The 18,747-nt window shown below is 41.2% G+C and overlaps 1 protein-coding gene across 1 annotated transcript; it reads right to left on the bottom strand.

Annotated features, from left to right (window-relative positions):
- Window positions 1–6,872: 6,872 nt before the first annotated feature.
- crk (v-crk avian sarcoma virus CT10 oncogene homolog) lies at window positions 6,873–16,132 on the bottom strand. Its single transcript, XM_033632299.2, has 3 exons — window positions 15,586–16,132; window positions 14,251–14,837; window positions 6,873–9,443 (listed from the first exon to the last, which is right to left on the bottom strand). Exons 1-3 carry the CDS (start codon window positions 15,803–15,805, stop codon window positions 9,306–9,308), a joined length of 945 nt encoding a protein of 314 aa, XP_033488190.1. The 5' UTR covers window positions 15,806–16,132; the 3' UTR covers window positions 6,873–9,305.
- Window positions 16,133–18,747: the final 2,615 nt, after the last annotated feature.

Genomic DNA, 18,747 nt, shown 5'->3' with positions numbered 1-18,747 from the left:
TTTACGACATAAGACAATAGAAGTTGTTGTAATTTGCTGCGTACAATAAACTGATCCATCGTCCCACTCACGGCTTTCTCCTTCTAAATGTTATCATCCCTCACTGGCTGCCAGTCAGGGCTTTGGTGTCACACACTAATAATTCCCACATGTGTACGGCAACAAATGGATTCCATGTGAAAGTTTATGATTAAATTATATTTCTTAGCTGGAGTTTGCCTCTTTATTGGGAAATGGGTGCGCACAGTGTACTGATACAGTCAGTTAAACATTCATTCATAACTTTTTGTACAGACCCAGTCGAATATTGTAATAATAATAAAAATTCAACTGACATATATATAAATCAGCAGGTGATTTTCTTCTTTTAGTAACATCCTAAATGACTTGAGTCTTGAGTTTTTTTCCCACCTGGACCTTTATGCTCTGCCATTTCTCCTCTAATCATCACGCTGTAACCTGTGACAGGCTGTTATGATACCACAGGCATGTCCAAAGTCTGGCCCGGGGGCCAATTGTGGCCCGCAGACCAATTTTAATCGGCCCTCAGCTTGACTTTCAAAATATACCATATGTGGCCCGTTACACAACAATGGTTAACCGAGCAAGATCCCTTCCCATTTTTACCCTTCACCTCACATATAGGACTATCATACAGTTTGTAGACAGGCATTGCGTAATTGTTCATTAAAAGATAAAAATGCATTTGTCTCACTTTTTTTCCCCCAGCTATTTTCACATTGTTTTATCTGGCCCCAAAAAATGTTTGGACACCCCTGTGATACCACAACTAACACACATTCACATATGTGGAGTTTTTGCTGAGCAATCCAGCGTCACGTAGGTTTACATTACCAAAGGCTTATGACAAAATCACTTGACGACACTGACTCCCGTGTGCGCACAGTGAGAGAGGAGAGGGAGAGACGCTGTGCTGCTGCCAGAGGAGCCGCTGAATGAGTTCCCTCTGAGCAGTAAGTCACTAAAAGAGTCTGAGAAGTCCGGGGCTGTTCATAAAACCACACTACTGAAGCTGCTCCTCTTGTTGGAACCACCACAGAGTCGGTAATAATTTCACTTTCAGTCACTTTTTTTTTTTTTTTACCTAAAGTGCAAACAGTGATAACATCACTGGGCATGTCACATTCTACAAGTTGGAAAGAGAGAATGTAGAAAACAATAACCGAGACATTACGTGAGAAATAATCTGAAAAGAAAGAGTTTGCAGTGGGCTCATTAATAACTGGTCCAACACATTTCTGTAATAACAGAACAAAAGCTTGCAGGTCATCAATCAACCTGGTCTCACCCCGAAGTCGTCGAAATCTGGTGCTTGGGCAGTGACGTGTGGCATCAGACACTTACTAAAAAAGCCGTCCTTTAAAGGAAATGACCACTTTAGAATGAAAATACAGACAGTACTTACTGACCCTCATGCCGACAAGAAGTCCAGTGTAGTTTTTTAATCCACAAAACTCGTTCGGGGTATCGGAGGATAACAGCTAGCCGGATTTTTCCATACACTCGAAGTGTATGGAACCCACATTTTGAAAATGTAATAAAACTCCGTTAATGCATTTAAAAAACGTCAGAACGGCTCGTCCGTCGTAATCCAAGTGCCCTGAAGCCGCGACATGCAAAATTGACTTGAAAAGACATCATTTACTAAACTTTTATAGCAGTCAGTTAGAATGCGACACGAGAACAAGAGCGTCTCTGAACGTTCTCGAGTCTTGCGTGAGTTGTCATGTAAACACAGCACGCCTGCAGGCTAACTGACCACGGTGAGAAATGATGGTATAAAAGTGGAGTAAATTATGTATTGCGAAATGCATTAGCAGAGCTTTATTACATCTTCAAAATGATTTTGGATGTGGGTTCCATGCACTTCAAGTGTACAGAAAAATCCGGCTAGCTGTTATCCTCCGATACACCGAACGAGTTTTGTGGATTAAAAAACTACACTGGACTTCTTGTCGGCATGAGGGTCAGTAAGTACTGTCTGTATTTTCATTCTGAAGTGGCCATTTCCTTTAACATCGGCATGATACGCGGGCAGCTGCCATTTTAGTTTACTGGTGCTCGGCGGCATCGGGGGGAAATGCAGCGGGACAAGAACAAAAGTTAAGGCACCGAAAATCACCAACTTTCACCCGGGAGAGTGGTGTTCATGTCCCATCAGATTACAAAGTCAAACCCTGTTCTTTTTTCCTAAACCTAATCACATGCGTTAGTTGTTGGAGGGAAAAAAACTGTGTCAATTTGTGTTGTTTCAGCATAGACTCGGTGCTTTTCTGTGTAGAAAAATACCGTAACCAGGCCGGCAAGTGCAGCAGATACAGTGAAGTGCATGCTTTTCCCAAATGAAACTTTTATTATGGATCCTTAAAAAGTCATGGAAAAGTTTTTGTCCATGAACATGTGTGGGAACCCTGTTTATCTTAACATAAAATTAAGAGAAAATATAAGAGAAATTTAAGATGGCTGTTGCTGCATGAGGCCCAGTGCTGTTAGCACAGTATTATGAGATCCCTGTATCTTTACCCTGCCAACAGCAACAGACTGAATCGACCATATTTCATGTCAGTTTTCTTACTGGCCGCACGACATGTGCTGTGTTAGTCCTCATTGGTTTAACAGGCTGATTCACATTCTGTGTGCTTGTCTGAAATCATTCCTACTGTACATTGACACTATAGTTACACAGCTTCATTCAGTGCTACTAAAAATACCTCCTGGTTACATGAATAGCAATAATATCTGTATCTAGGCAACTGCCATGTGCAGCATGAATGAAAATAGGGTTTACTCATTGACTGTACAGTGAACACAGCGAGCATTAAAACAGTTGTTAGACTTCTTTACAGTATGTTTGAAGGGATTTCATGATTCAGCAGCACATGAGGTCAGACAAAAAGCAGAGCTCCCACACATTACCATGCATCAGAACTGTGTCACTGTGTCTCCTGCACTTGCCGGCCTGGTTACGGTGCTTTTCTACACACACACATGCAGGAGAGTCTCACTTCCCATAACAAACACCACCACACTACGTCACATATACACGTAACGTCTAAAAGCAGAAGGCTTGGCCGCTATAAGTCATGGAGAATGAGAACTGTGCAAGTTTTACATTTGTATCAAGCATCAGATAAGTTAATTTGTCTTTCTTGACATTGCACGTCCTTCGATGTGACTGTTGTGCATCACAGTGTCGATGCTGAAATGATATATTGTGTAACCCTACACTGACGCATATTACGTTACATCATCTACGTTACGTCTACATTATGTCAACAGCTAACTTACAGAAAATACATTTGCCGTTATGTGACATTACATGGAAGGTTATCTGTGGAAGATTACTGTAACACTTAATTTCATTGCAAATTCCATCAGTTTTCCAAAACTTTCAATGATTTTCAGCTGATTCCATGACTTTTCCAGGCCTGGAAAATAAGACTGTGAAATCTCATGGTTTTCCATGACTGTGGGAACCCTGGACAAAATATAAGAGAAGTCACAACGAACGTTCTTAACCATCCAAATCTGCTCCTACCCAGCTGTGCTGAATGATAATTCTCCCACTTGATCATAAATCATTGTTGGTACAGGTAATGCCCCTAAACACCATATAAGGTCAGGTGTGCCGTGTTCAAAAACTATGGCAAATGGCCAAGAATGTCACCAAAAATAGGCTGTAAAACGAAGGACGTCTGCAGTATTCAAATTGATGTACTGTTAAATAAGCTTAAACAAAGTAAATGTGATTTTCCAGACAGTCAGTGCAGAAAATCAAAAACCTAGCAATGGCTAAACATTTGCTGTGTCGGTAGCAGTGGTGGCAGAAGTATTATTCAGATCCTTTACTTCACTAAAAGTACTGATATCACACTGTAAAAATACTTTTGTACTAGTAAAAGTCCTGCACTGAAAATATTTCTTAAGTAAAAGTATGTTAAGTACAATCAGGGAAATGTATTTATGTATAGAAAGTAAAAGTACTCATGCAGAGAAGTTGAAATAAATTGAATAAATAAAATAATTTAATTAAACAGACAAGCAGCAAATCCTCTTATTTGAGAAGCTGGAAGTATAAAATATTATTTTGCATCAAGTTGAGTTAATTTGCCTTACCTGACATTGCACATTCTTGACGCACATCAGAGCTAAGTTATGTCAACAGCTAACTTACAAAAAATACATTTGCTGTTATGTTACATTATGTGGAAGGTTACTGTAACAATTAATTTAATTAAAAGCAACTGAATTCCATGAGTTTTCCAAAAAGTTCCATGATTTTAGCTGATTCCATGACTTTTCCAGGCCTGGAAAATGAGACTGTGAAGTTCCAATGACCTCTCCAGGTGTTACAAGACGGTGGGAACCCTGTAAATGGCTCTGCATTTACAGTTATAGATTGTTTTGTGTGCATTAATAATTATTTTCCCTTTGATTAATCATTTGTTCTACAAAACTTTAGAAAACTGTGAAACATGCCGAGGTGACGTCTTCAAGGTGCTTCTTGACTCTTCCAAAACTTTCATGACTTTTCCAGGCCTGGAAAATTAGACTGTAATGGTTCTCCATGACTGTGGGAACCCTTAAAAAAGTCACTACATTGAACAGATCATTTGTCATGGGTTTGACTTTATTTACTAGTATATTAACACATTACATGCTACAGAAAATAAAAAGGTAATTTCAATTGTCTTGAAAGAATATAGTGTTATAATAAAATGGCACATTTTGATATTAACACAATTTCCACTGGCATTTCACCACCCCTTCCTTTTGATGAAAAGAAATGAATGACTCCATGCAGGGTGACTAAAAATAAAAATACTTGTTGGTGGTTTCATTGGCAATTTATAAGATAATGATTCATGTAGCTTAGCACCTGCCGTGTGCAGTGTGAGTGACAAAGAAGCTTGATTTGATCGTTACTACACAGATAAAAACAGAACGTGTCCAAAGCTGGCAGCACACACGTGTTACTTTCCTCGGCCAGATTTTTTCCAAGAAGTCAGCCAAATATTTTTTACATAGTAATTATTATTATTAAATCATTTGGAAGATGGCCGACTTGAAGTGTGAAAGCAAGACAGAGCTTGTCAGGCGTAAGATCACAGAGATGACTGTGGGAGCACTCAGGGATAATTAAAAACCTTCACAGGAGGGTATATAATGCAAACTCAGTGTAAAAGCGGTAAGTGCATCCTGTTAAAAATCAAATTTCATCTCCTTTAATCTCATAAGCACTGGCTGAATATGCTCTCCAGAGGGACCCCATCTCTCTGAATGCTGTTACAGTGCCACCTAAAGGTGACACGGTGCTCTGGCCAGAAATACTGAGCCGTGACATCTGAGAGGATCCCTCGCCTGGAAGAGACAGTGAGTTCTCACAGCTCAAATTCAGAGTGGCTCAACTCTGGCGACAGTCTGAACGACACACCCAGCCTGCTTCAATCCAAACCAGTCTGCTTTATGATACACGAGGGTGGTGATTGTCAGGTGTCAACACATAGATTGATTCAATCAACAGAAAACAACGTCATGGGGGGGGGGGGGGGAGGCAATTTGGACGATAACATAATTATCTGTTCTACTTGTCTTGGCAACACAGACATGGCAGAAGGTAAAACAGTAACATAAAAAGTCCAAGTTGTGCATCATAAACGGACAAGGCTTTAAATAAAAGAGTCGTGGAGAAAGCACAAAAGAAACCAGAGGATTAAAAGAACGAAGCGGTGCGAGGTGGCGACGAGATTATTAAAGGTTAAAAACAAAGGGCAGGTACCAAATAATACCACCGTCTCTTTTCTCGGACACATTTGACAAGATCTGAACACAGAGCAGTCTCTTTATCTAAGGTATACTCAGTGAGCTGAATGCAGAGCACTAACATGAGAAGACAGTACTAACTAACATGGTGGACAGCCTACATTCACTCCGTTCAACTTCATTCATGTACATCTGACGCAGAATGAGAACACAAGTGGCCTTGTGAGGGCTGGAGGGTGGGCGACACACGCGGCCCCCTCGAGTCAGTTTATCCGTTTTGCACCAGCGACCCATCACTCCCTCCCTCCCAACATGCAGCAGTAAAAAGTGTACATCGAAACGGTTTCCTCCCGCACAAAATCAGCTATGAAGAAAACTACAAAGGTAACCAAAGAGAAACAATATTTTAGCATGTAATGATAATCACATAGTACATCATCTCATAACAATATGTTCTTTTCTTCTTCTTACAAAAGACTACTTGGTGGTACTTGGTCGTAGGTGATGGGTGGGTGGGGCTGAGGGGAGCCAAGGTGGAAGGTGTGGAGAGGTTGAATGTAGTGTTGCCTTTATCTCCACCTCAACAATAGTCTGGAAGTTTCTCAGGTTCACAGCTGTCACAGCTGCTCTACGGCAAGGACGACATGAGGCTGCTCCTAGCTGCTGGTCTCCACTCAGTATCTCTCCGTTTGGTTCGAGGGGTGGGTGTTGGACTGGTCCTTGGTCTGCTCCTTGTGCAGCGCTTTCATTTCTTTGTGAGAGAAATCCTAAATCTCCCCTGTGATAGATTGTTGTATTTGAGCCTCGCTGCTCTCGTCACTCGCTGCCCCAGGTTACCCTACAATGATGCTGCATTCATGTCCAACAGGAACAATGTAAGATGCAAACTCGGCGCTCAACTTATGTAGGTGGTAAACTCTGCCAGGAGTACTGTTCAGTCCTGTTTTGGAGTTGTAAATGTTCTCTTGTTAATCCCTTTAACAGCATTTTAGAATTAAATATTAATCAGGACTGCTGTGTTTTTATGTCCTCAATAAGGCCATCAAACAAACACTAAGGAGACATCAGTTTGGACAAATGAAGGGCAATGGGGGTAAAAAAAAAAATGGTTTAAGGTTTAAGCGAACGCAGGATGACGCTGCAAGTTTGTGCTCAAATTCATCCCTCGCTACATGCATGTACTGTAAAGCCAGTGTCAAACTGATGCTGTATCTACATCACAGACATGTACCCTACGCCGTGGACTGACTTGCACCTCTTCAGAAATGGCTTTTTAAATCCTGTGTGTGATTTATCCTGGCTTCATATGAGCAGACGAAATCTCCAATCGTTGCTAGGCTAATGTATACAATGTGAAATACCATAGGCTTGTGCTAATAACGTTAGCATGTTGTATTTGTTTGGAAAACGTGTTTAGTATAAGACAGTTGTTTTGTCAGTGAACCTTGTGAGTTGTAATGGAGCCAAATTATGTGCCGTTATCTTTGTTAAATGTTGCTGTTGCCCCTGGCTTCATATGAGAAGAGGAAAAGTCTGCTAGCTGCTAGGCTAATTTATACAATGTAAAATGCCATAGGCTTGTGCTAATAATGTTAGCATGTTGTATTTGTGGGGAAAATGTGTCCAGATAAAGACAAGTGTTTGTCTGTGAATGCTGCGAGTTATAGTGAAGCTGATTTGTGCACTTGTGTTTGAAACTGTCTCTATTAAGCCATGTTTAATGTGTGTTTAATGTGTGTTTTGAATCAATCACACTTTACAGCACTTCACAGACACACCTCCGCACAAGTATAAATGCTCACAATGGCGTAGGCCATGTGCGTAGGCTACAGCGTAAACCTATAAATCCGCCTTTAGTGTGAAACAAGCACATCAGGATTAAAAGAATTGTGGGAAACACACTTAACTTTCTTGCAGAGTTGGATGTGAAGATCAATGTGAGTCTTATATTTGAAATAAATACAATAGCAGACGATAGCTTAGCTTAAGCAGCCTGAAGTAGACAGAAACAGGGAGCCTGGCTCTGTCGAAATGTGACTGTGTGCCTGGGAACTGGTCCGAGCCAAGAAACAGTCCAGCACACAATCCCCATAAACCTGAACTTTTAAACATTGCCTTTTCTCAAATTAAACAAACAAGATAAATGTTTGAATCAGCAAACTATAGAGGTGCCTGTGAGTGGATATTGTTACATTCTCCCAGAGCTAAGCTACATGTTTCCCCCTGCTTCTGGTCTTTATGCTAAGCTATGCTAATTGACTGCTGGCGATTGTGTCATATCTATCAGGATTTCCCACACGGTCATTTATATGTGGTGGCCCGCCCTGTTTAAAACTTCATGGCGCAGCTGAATCTCAGGCGAATTGAAAATGAAACTTAACTGCTCTACTGGGTCTTAAACTTTGCATTCTCTCACAGCAGCTGCTCCTCTCATCCATCGATCTGATGTGATCGGCTGTGAACAGAACGACAGATCAAACATCCACCCTGCTAGTCACAAACTGCTGCTGAAGAAAAGAACTCATGGAGAGCTACACCTGCGCTGCATTAATGGACCCACACAAACCTCCCAATTTAGAGAGGGGACACATAGTGATATAAACGGCCAGACAGGCATTTAAAAGAAATAAAAAGGTTGTCGTCATTGTTGTTGTATCGCCTCCTTTGTTAGCAGCAACCGCCACACATACTCTGTAATTCTGTGGGAAATCCAGTGTGCCGCACAGACACAGAGTCGTATTGTGAACGATTATTGTTGTGACTGTAATTTGTGTTACTGTAATTGAAGCATTCCCTGGCACAAGAATTTCCTTTGGGATAAATAAAGCTTGACTGAACTGAATCAATTGTCTCATCCAACTCCTGGCAAGAAAATTAATCAGCACATTCCTGAAAACCATTGCTTTTAACAGAGTTTGTAAAAAACTCATTAATGGCACCAAAACACATGAAGGCTGTGTTGTTTCTCTGTATTCCCATTTGAGATGAATGCAGCATGAGTGATCCTGCAGCGCTGTAACCATGGTGACAGATGAGGACGACGATGAAAAATGACACAGCGCTGAGCAGTTATCTACTGGCTGCAACACAGGAAGAGGAAGTGGATGTTCTCTGCGGCGAGGAGTCTCCTGAGGAGTGAGTGTTGATAACGTGTCCACGGCAGGGACGAGGCGAGGGGAGGATCTAAAGGGTGTTGCCACATCCGTGGAACAGGAGGTTCAGTTTACAGCTCCACTGCAGAGTGTGTGACCCATTTATAAGTCAGTCAGTCGGAGCAGGTGGAGGAGGGCGGGCATGGTTACTCAGAGGGGTAGACATAGAGGGTGTGTGCGGTACGAGGGTCCGACGAGGGTCTGTTTGTTTTGTTCTCAGTGATTCTCTGAAACTGTACTTGGTGCAGGTAAAAGCCGGAGCAGACGTGAGGGAGGGGGGAGCAGGTGAGTGTGTGTGGTGTGTGTGGGAAGGGAGGGGTGAGGGAGGGTCTAATACTAGTGTCCAGGATGCGGCACAGCTGTCCGCTCTCAGCTGAGTTCATCCTCGGCGTTGTGCTGGTCCAGCAGTTTGACGTGTGTGAAGGGAAAGTGGCCACGTTTGCCTTTACATTCACCCTCCCACTGGCCGTTCACGTTTATTTTGGTCACCTTCACCATGTCGCCCACCTGCGGAGGGAACAGAGAAAGAAAAGGTGTGAGAGTTCAGCAGGAAGGAGCCATTACAAGATTTATTATCAACATTAAAGATAATAAAAATACAGATAATCCTCCATCTTATCGAATCCTTTGTTTCCAGAGGGAGCTGAAACAATTATTGGATAAACAGAATAATTACATTTCTGATCATTACGTTGTTGTTTCAGTCATTTATCAAACAAAAATCCCAAATATCCACCAGCTCTAGTTACTCATATAGAAAGATCTGCTGCTTTTGTCCGTTTTATATCACTGCAGACTGAATATGTCTCGGTTAAAAACTGCTGGTCAGAGGCAAAGAGCAACATGAATATGAGACCTCAGGTTCTGGAGATTTGTACGAGGCTATTTTGTGACATTTAAATCGATGAATGAGAATTAAAGACAAACCCTAGAGAACAAAGCGTCAGTTGCAGCACTGCTGTCAGGTGTTAGCATGTATGGTTACAGCTGACCTGCACAGGAAGAGGAGTGGCTGTTCACTGAACCTCAGCAAACAAGGACTAACAGACAGTTCCAAAGTTCAAGTCGCTGTTGTTGGCGACTGAGCAGTCAGAGGTTATGACACTTCTGTAGAGCTTGTACTATCAGTTTGATGACCTGTTTCCAGTTAAAGGCAATGTTTCTGGTGATAAATGTGTAACTGGCAGCATGACTCAGTTGGGGTTTTTTGTCTTGCTGATGCAAGAGATTAAATTTAGTTAGTTTTTTTTTATCTTAAAAGAAAATTGGAGAAGCAATTTAGGTGTGTTTGAACACAAAATGCAGGGACAACATTTTAAAACTTTCCATGACTCGTCAAGGACCCATAGCACAATTTGCAAGTCGCTAAAGCATGCACACCTTCCTGCCAGCCTGGTTACAGTACTTTTTTTTTTTTTTTTTACACACACATGCAGGAGTCTCGTTTCACATAAGAAATGCCGCCACACTACGTCACATGTACACAACGCATGAAAAAGAGAAGGAGAAAATATAAGAGGAGTCGCACCAAACGTTGTTAACCATCCAAATCTGCTCCTACCCAGCTGTGCTGAACGATGAAATCCACTTGATCACAAGTCACTATTGGTATAGATAGGAAATTCAATGACCTCTCCAGGTTTTCCAAGACCCTAGGAATCATGTATATAACCAATTAATCATTGATTGAGAAAATAATCTGCAGATTTATCACTAATAAAAAGTTGCCTCTCTACTTTGCTCCTTGGCCACTGAAAGGGAGTGATTGAAATTGTTCAGGTGTAAAATTCCAGGACTTTTCCAGGTTTTAAAGGACCATGGGAACTCCATAAATGGTTAAATATGTAGTGTGTGCAACTAACAATTATTTTTCTTTCAATAAATCATTTGTTCTATAAACTTTTAGAGGGTGGTTAAATATGCTGAGATGACATCTTCAAATAGCTTAATGTGTCCCAATACTTCTTTATATTTCTATTCATAGCAGGGATTTTTAAGAAGAATTGCATCAGTGATGACTAAATATGGTGTTCCGAAAGATGATGATGATGCTGTTTTGTATAATTTTTGGTGAGACAGTTTTGGTGACCCATTAGTCACAGGGCTGATCAATGGGCTGAAAATAAGGAAACTGGAAACAATCTCACGATATCCTGTCTTCATCAGGGTGGAGTCTGACATGTTGTGCTGGAGAAGAGTTGTGCAAAGTCTTTCTAATTTTAATGTCCGTCTTATGATCCAAAAATCTGTCATAGTTAGTGTTCTACCTCGTAAGACAAAGAGCAACAACTCTTCACATGTCAGAACCTGAAACCAGTGAATATTTGACATCTTTGCTTGAAACATGGCTCAGAAAAACACAACAGTTTCAGCTCAGTGTGAATTTGCCTGAGTGCCGTGCTGCAGCTTGTGGATATCTTTAATTTAAACTGCTGGCTGCGGCTTGTTTGTGTGTTTTGTGGGTCATTAGTAATGGATTAGTGATGGATAAGGCTTTATACAGCAGGTACCGATGCATTCAAAGAAGCACTGATTGCTCCCCGTGTCCGTCTGCACGATCGACTCAGGACATCCTGAGGCATTAGGATGTTTTAAATAGAGGTGCTGATGTGTCTGCGTAATGAAAGGCACCAAGACTTCATTATTATTATGTAACACATAGCCACAGCCGTTTGACACATACTGGTCACAGACATTTGTTGATGCAGTGATTCACAACATACTGAAAGGTGTTTGTGCCATTTGGCTCCCTGTATGCAGAACACAGGGGGAGACAAAATACCATTAAACCAACATGATGCTATTCAATACAGACGGCGCCTTAAAAATGACCTCACAGCTGAAGCAACACATCTTTGACACAGGTTATACAAAAACTGAGCAGCATCAGCCTTAGTCTCTCTTCTTGAGCTGAAAATCAATTAGTTGATAATAGCCAATTTCAAAGCAAAAATGACAAACATACTTTTATTCCATCTTCCAAAATGTGAGGATTTACAACCTTTCTCTGGTTATTATGATGTAAAGTGAATACATTTGGGTTTCAGGCTGCTGGCTGGATAAAAATTAAGGTTTGAAAACTTCCCCTTAGACTTCAGAGAAATATGATTGATGAATTTTTAGAGAACTTTAGTGACGTTGTATAAACAGGGCTCCCAAACATTTTTTGTGGTAAAAAAATTCCAAAACACTTCCAGGAGTTTTTAAGGTCCCATAATAAAATGTTGGTTACAAATCAGATGGCAACGACTCAGTGATAAATCAATTATCAATACATCAAAATGTTTTATTTCTACACAATTTACTTTTCTCACTGTGTGACTACGAGCTACTTTATAGCATACTGTATTTGTAGTGATCCATAATTAAAATGACGTATGGCTCTTGCAAAAGTCTCTTAGAGGCGTCGTTAGAATATACATACCATTCAGTTATTGTTATCTCTACAGACAAATGGCACAGATGGCGCAGCAGAACAGTAGGCGCAGTGACAGTAAAATTTAACCTTCAGTGTGCTGGGTCTTAAGTTTGCCTTCAATCCTCTCATCCATCAATCTGATCTGATCAGCTCTGATTGGACTGACTGATCAATTATCCCCGCTGTTACTTAAAACTCTAGAAACTGCTGCTGAAACTAAACAGAGTTCCACCTGTGCTGCTTACACGGACCTGCAAACACTCCAGATTTAGAAAAGGGACACAGACTGATACAAGGACACACAGATAAGAAAATAAATAAATAAAAAGCGGAAAGTTAGCTTCCCCCCGTCAGCTACCGCCACACGTAGATATTGTAATTCTGTACAAAACACTGTTAGCTACGAGAAAAGCCAAGAGCTGAGAGTTATTTCCGCCGCTGCAGAGTTGGTTTAAGTTGTTTAATGCTGCAGCGTGTTGGTCAGCTGGTCTTGTTTGTTACCGTTACTACCGAACGCTGCTCCACTTTTTCCGTTCATCTCTGAGTGATGGCAGAACAAAGAATGCTCGATATACTTCACGTTCACCTCGCCAACATCATTATTTAGACATTAAATTAAAGCTCAGTTCAGCCTCTTTCATTCTCTCAACATCATGTTATTAATGAACATTTTGATAATCGATTATTTACATGTGAATCAATGCCGAAGCGTCCACATCCACATCGCGATGCATCTAAAAATATATTATTTCCACACCTAACATATGCATGGACTCTTCACAAAGACATAAATTAGAGTTTGAGTGCAAATTTCTAACAGCATGTAATCACTGCCTAAACTTTCTGATGTTGCACTGTTTTCTCTATGTCCCCAAATTTAGAAACAACTCTTCAGACATAGGCCATAACCACCTGAAACTGTGATCCAGCATTCTGAGCTTTACGTGTCATTTAAAACACAGACGGAATATAATTCAACTAACAGATTATTTTAAGTTAGTTTCATTTCCTGATGATAAAGAGTGCTCTCCAAAAGGGTTTTCTGAAGACGACGGGACAAGGAAATGTGAGCTAATTATTAACTGTCAGTGGCGCCTTGCTGAGTCACTACGAGCAAACTGGAGTGGAGAAAACAAGCAGCCTCACACAGGTCAAAGCCAGACAAGTCTACCACAGGTGGGAGTGCCAGCAGAGGCCAACTCATACAAAGGATCTACCTGGCATATGCAACTCAGCAAACTTTAAACAAACCAAAGTTTTTTCAAGCTGACAGACAAGCTGGAGAAACACAAAGGCTGCAGGTTTAAGTAGTCCATGGATCTGTATTAGTGTCATACAGTCCAGCAAGCCAGGAGAGACAAGAGCATGCTCTGCTCAGCCTGCCTCAGAGTCCCACTCCTGGCTCAGCTTGACTCCTGGCTTCACAGAGACCAGAGGAAATGGTCCTGTTCCCAAACACAAACTATTTCCTTCCCCCAACGACCTGCTCCGTGGGAGCCCCGCTCTCGCTTCCGGACAGTTAAACAGCCCAGCCACTGAGAGCAGGGAGCAGAGTTTAATGGCAGTTTTCATATTGGGGTACCCTGTTAGGGTTAGATCTGGGGTGTTTGTCTTTCTGGACTACAGAACACATTTTGGGCAGACTGCATGAAGATAAATCTGTCATGTCACTGGACTGATCTCTGTAGAAGACACTCTAGAAAACTGAACAGAAAGCTGTTTGAGCACTTTCTGACCTTGATTCCTCTTCAACGCCCTCAAAAAATACCAAGGAAGAAACAACCAAAACCACAGAGGGACAGAAAGTGAAAGAATGTGAGCTCTGTCTCGATAAGCTTCTTCGCCAAGTGCCTCCTTGCATGTGCACGGAGTCAAGAAAATCTGGTCCATATTTACCTCTAAGGCCAGGGCAGTCTTGTCGTAGGCGTTGGGCACCCTCTTCTGTATGGCCCTGGCATACACAGGTCCGTTCTGGAGGTTTGGGAGGGGGGTGGGCTGGGCGTACTGACTGGGGTCTCCCAGCAGTGGAGGGCCGGACTGGGCTGCAGAGCCGTCAGAGTTCCCTACCATTCCCATTCCTCCCGGGGGTCCCCCAGGTACACCGGGCCCCGCCGCCGAACTCGGAGACGCCGGTCGGTACTTCTCCACATACGGCACTGGGATCATCCCCGCCCGGCCTTCAGAGTTCTGGGCGTTCCACCACTGCTCCTCTGGCTTCTCCAGAACTCGGAGAATGTCGCCCTTCCTAAACGGGAGATCCTCCTCGTCGTTGCCGGGGAAATCAAAAAGTGCTCGGACATACTCGTCTTCCAGGCGTGGCGGGGGGCCCCCGGGTCCGACACTGATGAAGGAGGTGTGTTTGGACTTGTTGATGGGTTCTATTAAGGTGGTGGTGTCCAAGTAGTGGATTTTGTAGAACTCTAGCAAAGCAGGGAGAGCGTCGAACTCCTGGTCACCGATGCGAAACCTCGGATGGGCCAAACCTGGTGAAAATGAGGGAAGAGGAATGAGAAAGACAAAATGATAAAGTCTCATCCAACAGACAACCTGCAGATCTGAAGCCAGTCTATTTCTGTCTCCGAGCACGATGGAGGTGCTTTCCAAAATGACCTGGAAGGATTTTTGTTTCCTTATTCTGCATTTCTTTCCTCTGCCATGTTTGTTTTGTTCCTTCCAATGACAGCTCTGTATTTTTGAGAAGGTATGAGGAAAAACAACAAATATCCTCCTGCAATATCCACACAGGAAAAAACCAGCGGAGGCAGGGGACAGCGTCTGGTCAAAGTCTATTAAAACCTGGCAATATGACAGACTCTTTCATTCACAACTCTCTCAGGGTCAGCTGGGAAATTAAGCACATTTTAAGGGTGCACCAGGCCGGTAATCACAGCTATTAGGAAACTCACACCACCCACCATGATGCTTGTAGAGACAGAAACGTGCCCCAGTCTGTATTAATGATTTACTGATATAATGTGTGGTGTAACATCTAGTGGGTCGTCTGTTTGAGCGCCCACACATGAACTGAAACCATGACCTGAGGTGTGTTTGCCTATTAAGAAGCCAACATTACACTGACACATGCTCCAGTGTGTCTGGCCTGCCGTATTCTCCATAAGAGAGTAGAAAATACACTATTGCGCATCTCCTTTGGTGCAAGTCATGCAAGAATGGTCACATCAGCGTCTCCATAATACCGTGCCCCCTCCAAAACCACTCCTGTGATCTTACCTGGACCGGATTGTCGGTTGTTGCTGATGCTGTTAATTATGTAATGCGAGACTTTGGAGTTCTCTGATACCGAGAGCACGTAGTCGCCGGGGCTGGTGATGGAGTCCCGCACCAGAAACACGCCGTGCCTCTGCCCCTGTAACAGAGACACAGCCTCCTGCCTGCTCAACCGGCCCCAGTACCAGCTGCCACGGTCCTCCGCGTCAAAATTTCCGGCCATGATAACCACTCCAAAGCCGAGGCTTCACCGGGCCTTCCCGTCGCTCCCTCCCGTTATCCACAAGCAAAGCCTTCAACTCATACAAAAACTTTAGCGCCTAGAGCACGTTTAGTAAACAGGCGACATCCGCAGCTGGCCGTTTGGACATCAATCCGCCGATACAGAACCGGAACCACCAAATAAAAACGACTCTTATTCGGTTTGTGACCGGAAATCAGCTCTAATAACCAGACAGCGCGTTATAGCGACAGAATTCCAGCTACAATCCAGCGACCGATGACAACTAACTTCAAAAACTGAAATGGCGGATACGGGAAAACAAAAAAAGACCCCACTCACCGGATGTGACGTAGACGCACCAGTGTCAAGCCAGTCAGAATCAGCGATGCTAACGTTTCACTTCCGGTCATGAAAGGGAGACTAGCACATACATAATACTACTCTAAAACATTTCCCCACCGCATTAGATTACTATTTTATTTTAATTTATTGTTTCGTAATTACTTTTCTCAATTTCCGTTGTTGTTCAATATTTCTTTTCTATTTAACTTACAACTAAAGCGCTCCCAAAATCAATTATATAATACTCCCACTGCATTAGACATGTATTTTCCCCTTGTATGCTAACTTTTTTATTGTCTTTTATTTTATTTCATTTCAATAATATTACTTTTCGTCTTTTCCTTTGTTCTCATATTTAATTTCTATTCAACTTATAGTTAACATCACTCCCACAACAATTATATGATACCCTAAACATTTTCCCACTGCATTAGATAACTGGAATAAATGTATTTTCCCCTTACATGGTAACTTATTAAATTAAATTAAATTAAATTAAATTAAATTAAATTAAATTAAAGTTTATTTTATTTTATTTTATTCTGTTATTATTACTCTTTTCTTTTTCTTTGTTTTTCTAATATTCCATTTCTATTCAACTTGCGGTTAAAAGCACTCACTTTGTAAACATTTCTCAACATTACTGTACAACTATTACACTGAACTGTACCTGTATGGAACATGCCTGTTGCCAAATATATTGAGTAAACTGTCAATAAAATCATTTCATAAATAAATAAATAAATACAATTCCTTTACTCACCAATCGAGACAACCTCTACAGATGTGTTTACAGACTTTAAAAAGCATTCAATACCATCGATCAGGTCTTATCAGTGAAGAAACTGGAGTGTTATGATACAGGAGGGAAAGTATATTCATGGCTAAGAAGCTAACTTGATAATGTATACAAATAAATCGTGTTAAATCTGATTTGTTGAAGGTTACTTGTGGGGTTCTGCAAGGTTTAGTGTTAGGCCCTTAACTGATTATATTGTATGTAAATTATATTTATAACGTGTCTAAGTTGCTAAAATTAATTTTATTGCTGATTATCCTAACTTACACTGCAGGGGGAAGGTTTTGAACTGCTTCTAAATACAGTGCAACGCAAATTAAAAGTCTTAAAAAATGCTTTTATATCAATAAGTTATTATTGAATTTAAGTAAAATAATACAGTATTTGAAATCCAATCAAAAAGAAAGTCCAGAGTGCTCAGAAGGTTCATCTAATCATGTGACGAAGGTGCTCTTTGGTGGGAATATAGACGTCAAAAAAAGGAAGGTTAAAACATGATCATGTTTTAACTTTTTCTAAATGAAACAGTCATTTTCTTTTAATAAAGGCTTTCTATACATTTAAAGAAGAGAGCCTTGGATTTTCCTTTATTTGAAATCCAATATTTGAAAATAAATTTGTGATAATTCATCATAAATTATGTTGCAAACCACCCATAAACAATGAAATGTAATCTAAAATTTTTTTTTTTTAAATTGCTGCTCACACAAGCTTGTAATTATTTGATGGTGTATAACAATACCCTCTGTTGAATCCCCTGTTATAAACTTGTCTCTCTTACCATTAAATACTGAGGTGTATATTTTATTTTCTAAAGCTGACACATTTGTCAGCTTTAATTTTGTAGATGAAGTCACTTAACAGCACTTCCTTTTCATGTTAACTCTGTCTGACTTGACACCCTGTCCTTCATGTTGCTGGCTTGATATTGTGAAACCTCAAGCTTACCTCATTATTGCACCAGATCAGCAGCAATTTCACTGTGGACACACACACCTTTTATTTTGCTCCCAGGAGCAGTTAGACGCTCTGAAAAATAAATCTGGCTCATCTGATCCAGTGAAGAGCCGCTTGGTTGCAATTTGTAAGCTTGACCACTAGATGTCAGCCAAACACTATTAGAAACCCAGAGCCATGTCAATATCGATACTGTCATACGTAACTGTTGTGGTTATGTATCCACCATAAGAGCCGCTGTCCTCAATACATAACCTAACTGATAAAGAATTTCGGTCACAAACAGAAACCATTCATTTAATCAACACCATCAGCATGATGTATCAACAACATTTAGAGGTGATGGGTCATGTGGGTCAAGTGGGGCAGAGCCGATGCTTGCAACAGAAAAAGTGTGGTTTTAGTGAGTAATTCACAAATAAATATAATGCTGGAAGAATCCATTACAAAAATAAATCCTCAGGTGCTGTCGTTTATTTACTTAACTATTAAAGGCAGCAGGACAATGCAGTAGCTACAGACAGCGACATTTATAACTGCAGTATTTCTGGATTGTTATTGTTTTTAATGACTTACTAACATTCATAAGTTCAGACTTGATGGTTTATAACTGTTAATTTTGTCTTACTAACATTTATAAAGGATACATAATCAGAAAATGACACCCCTTCCTTTTCAATATTGTAATATTCAACCATTATGGTGATTCTCAGTTATCCCAAACATGAAGCTCTCACGAACGTTCAGTCAGGAAGACAATACTTTTCATACTTAGGCTGAAGTTTCATTCTCACACTGCTATTCACTCCTCAATGCATGCTCACTCACTATCTTTTGGTATCAT

Source organism: Epinephelus lanceolatus, chromosome 4, assembly GCF_041903045.1.
Source record: "Epinephelus lanceolatus isolate andai-2023 chromosome 4, ASM4190304v1, whole genome shotgun sequence".
Taxonomy (NCBI): domain Eukaryota; kingdom Metazoa; phylum Chordata; class Actinopteri; order Perciformes; family Serranidae; genus Epinephelus; species Epinephelus lanceolatus.
This window is presented reverse-complemented; position numbering and strand designations above follow the sequence as displayed.

Bases quoted from the DNA above. Each gene is read 5' to 3' on its own strand.
- crk (XM_033632299.2), bottom strand. From the start codon at position 15,805: ATGGCCGGAAATTTTGACGCGGAGGACCGTGGCAGCTGGTACTGGGGC. The intron at 14,838-15,585 runs GTAAGATCACAG...CATTTTCACCAG, and splicing joins CAACCGACAATCCGGTCCAG to GTTTGGCCCATCCGAGGTTT. The intron at 9,444-14,250 runs GTAAATATGGAC...TTCCCTCCGCAG, and splicing joins AGACTGCCCTGGCCTTAGAG to GTGGGCGACATGGTGAAGGT.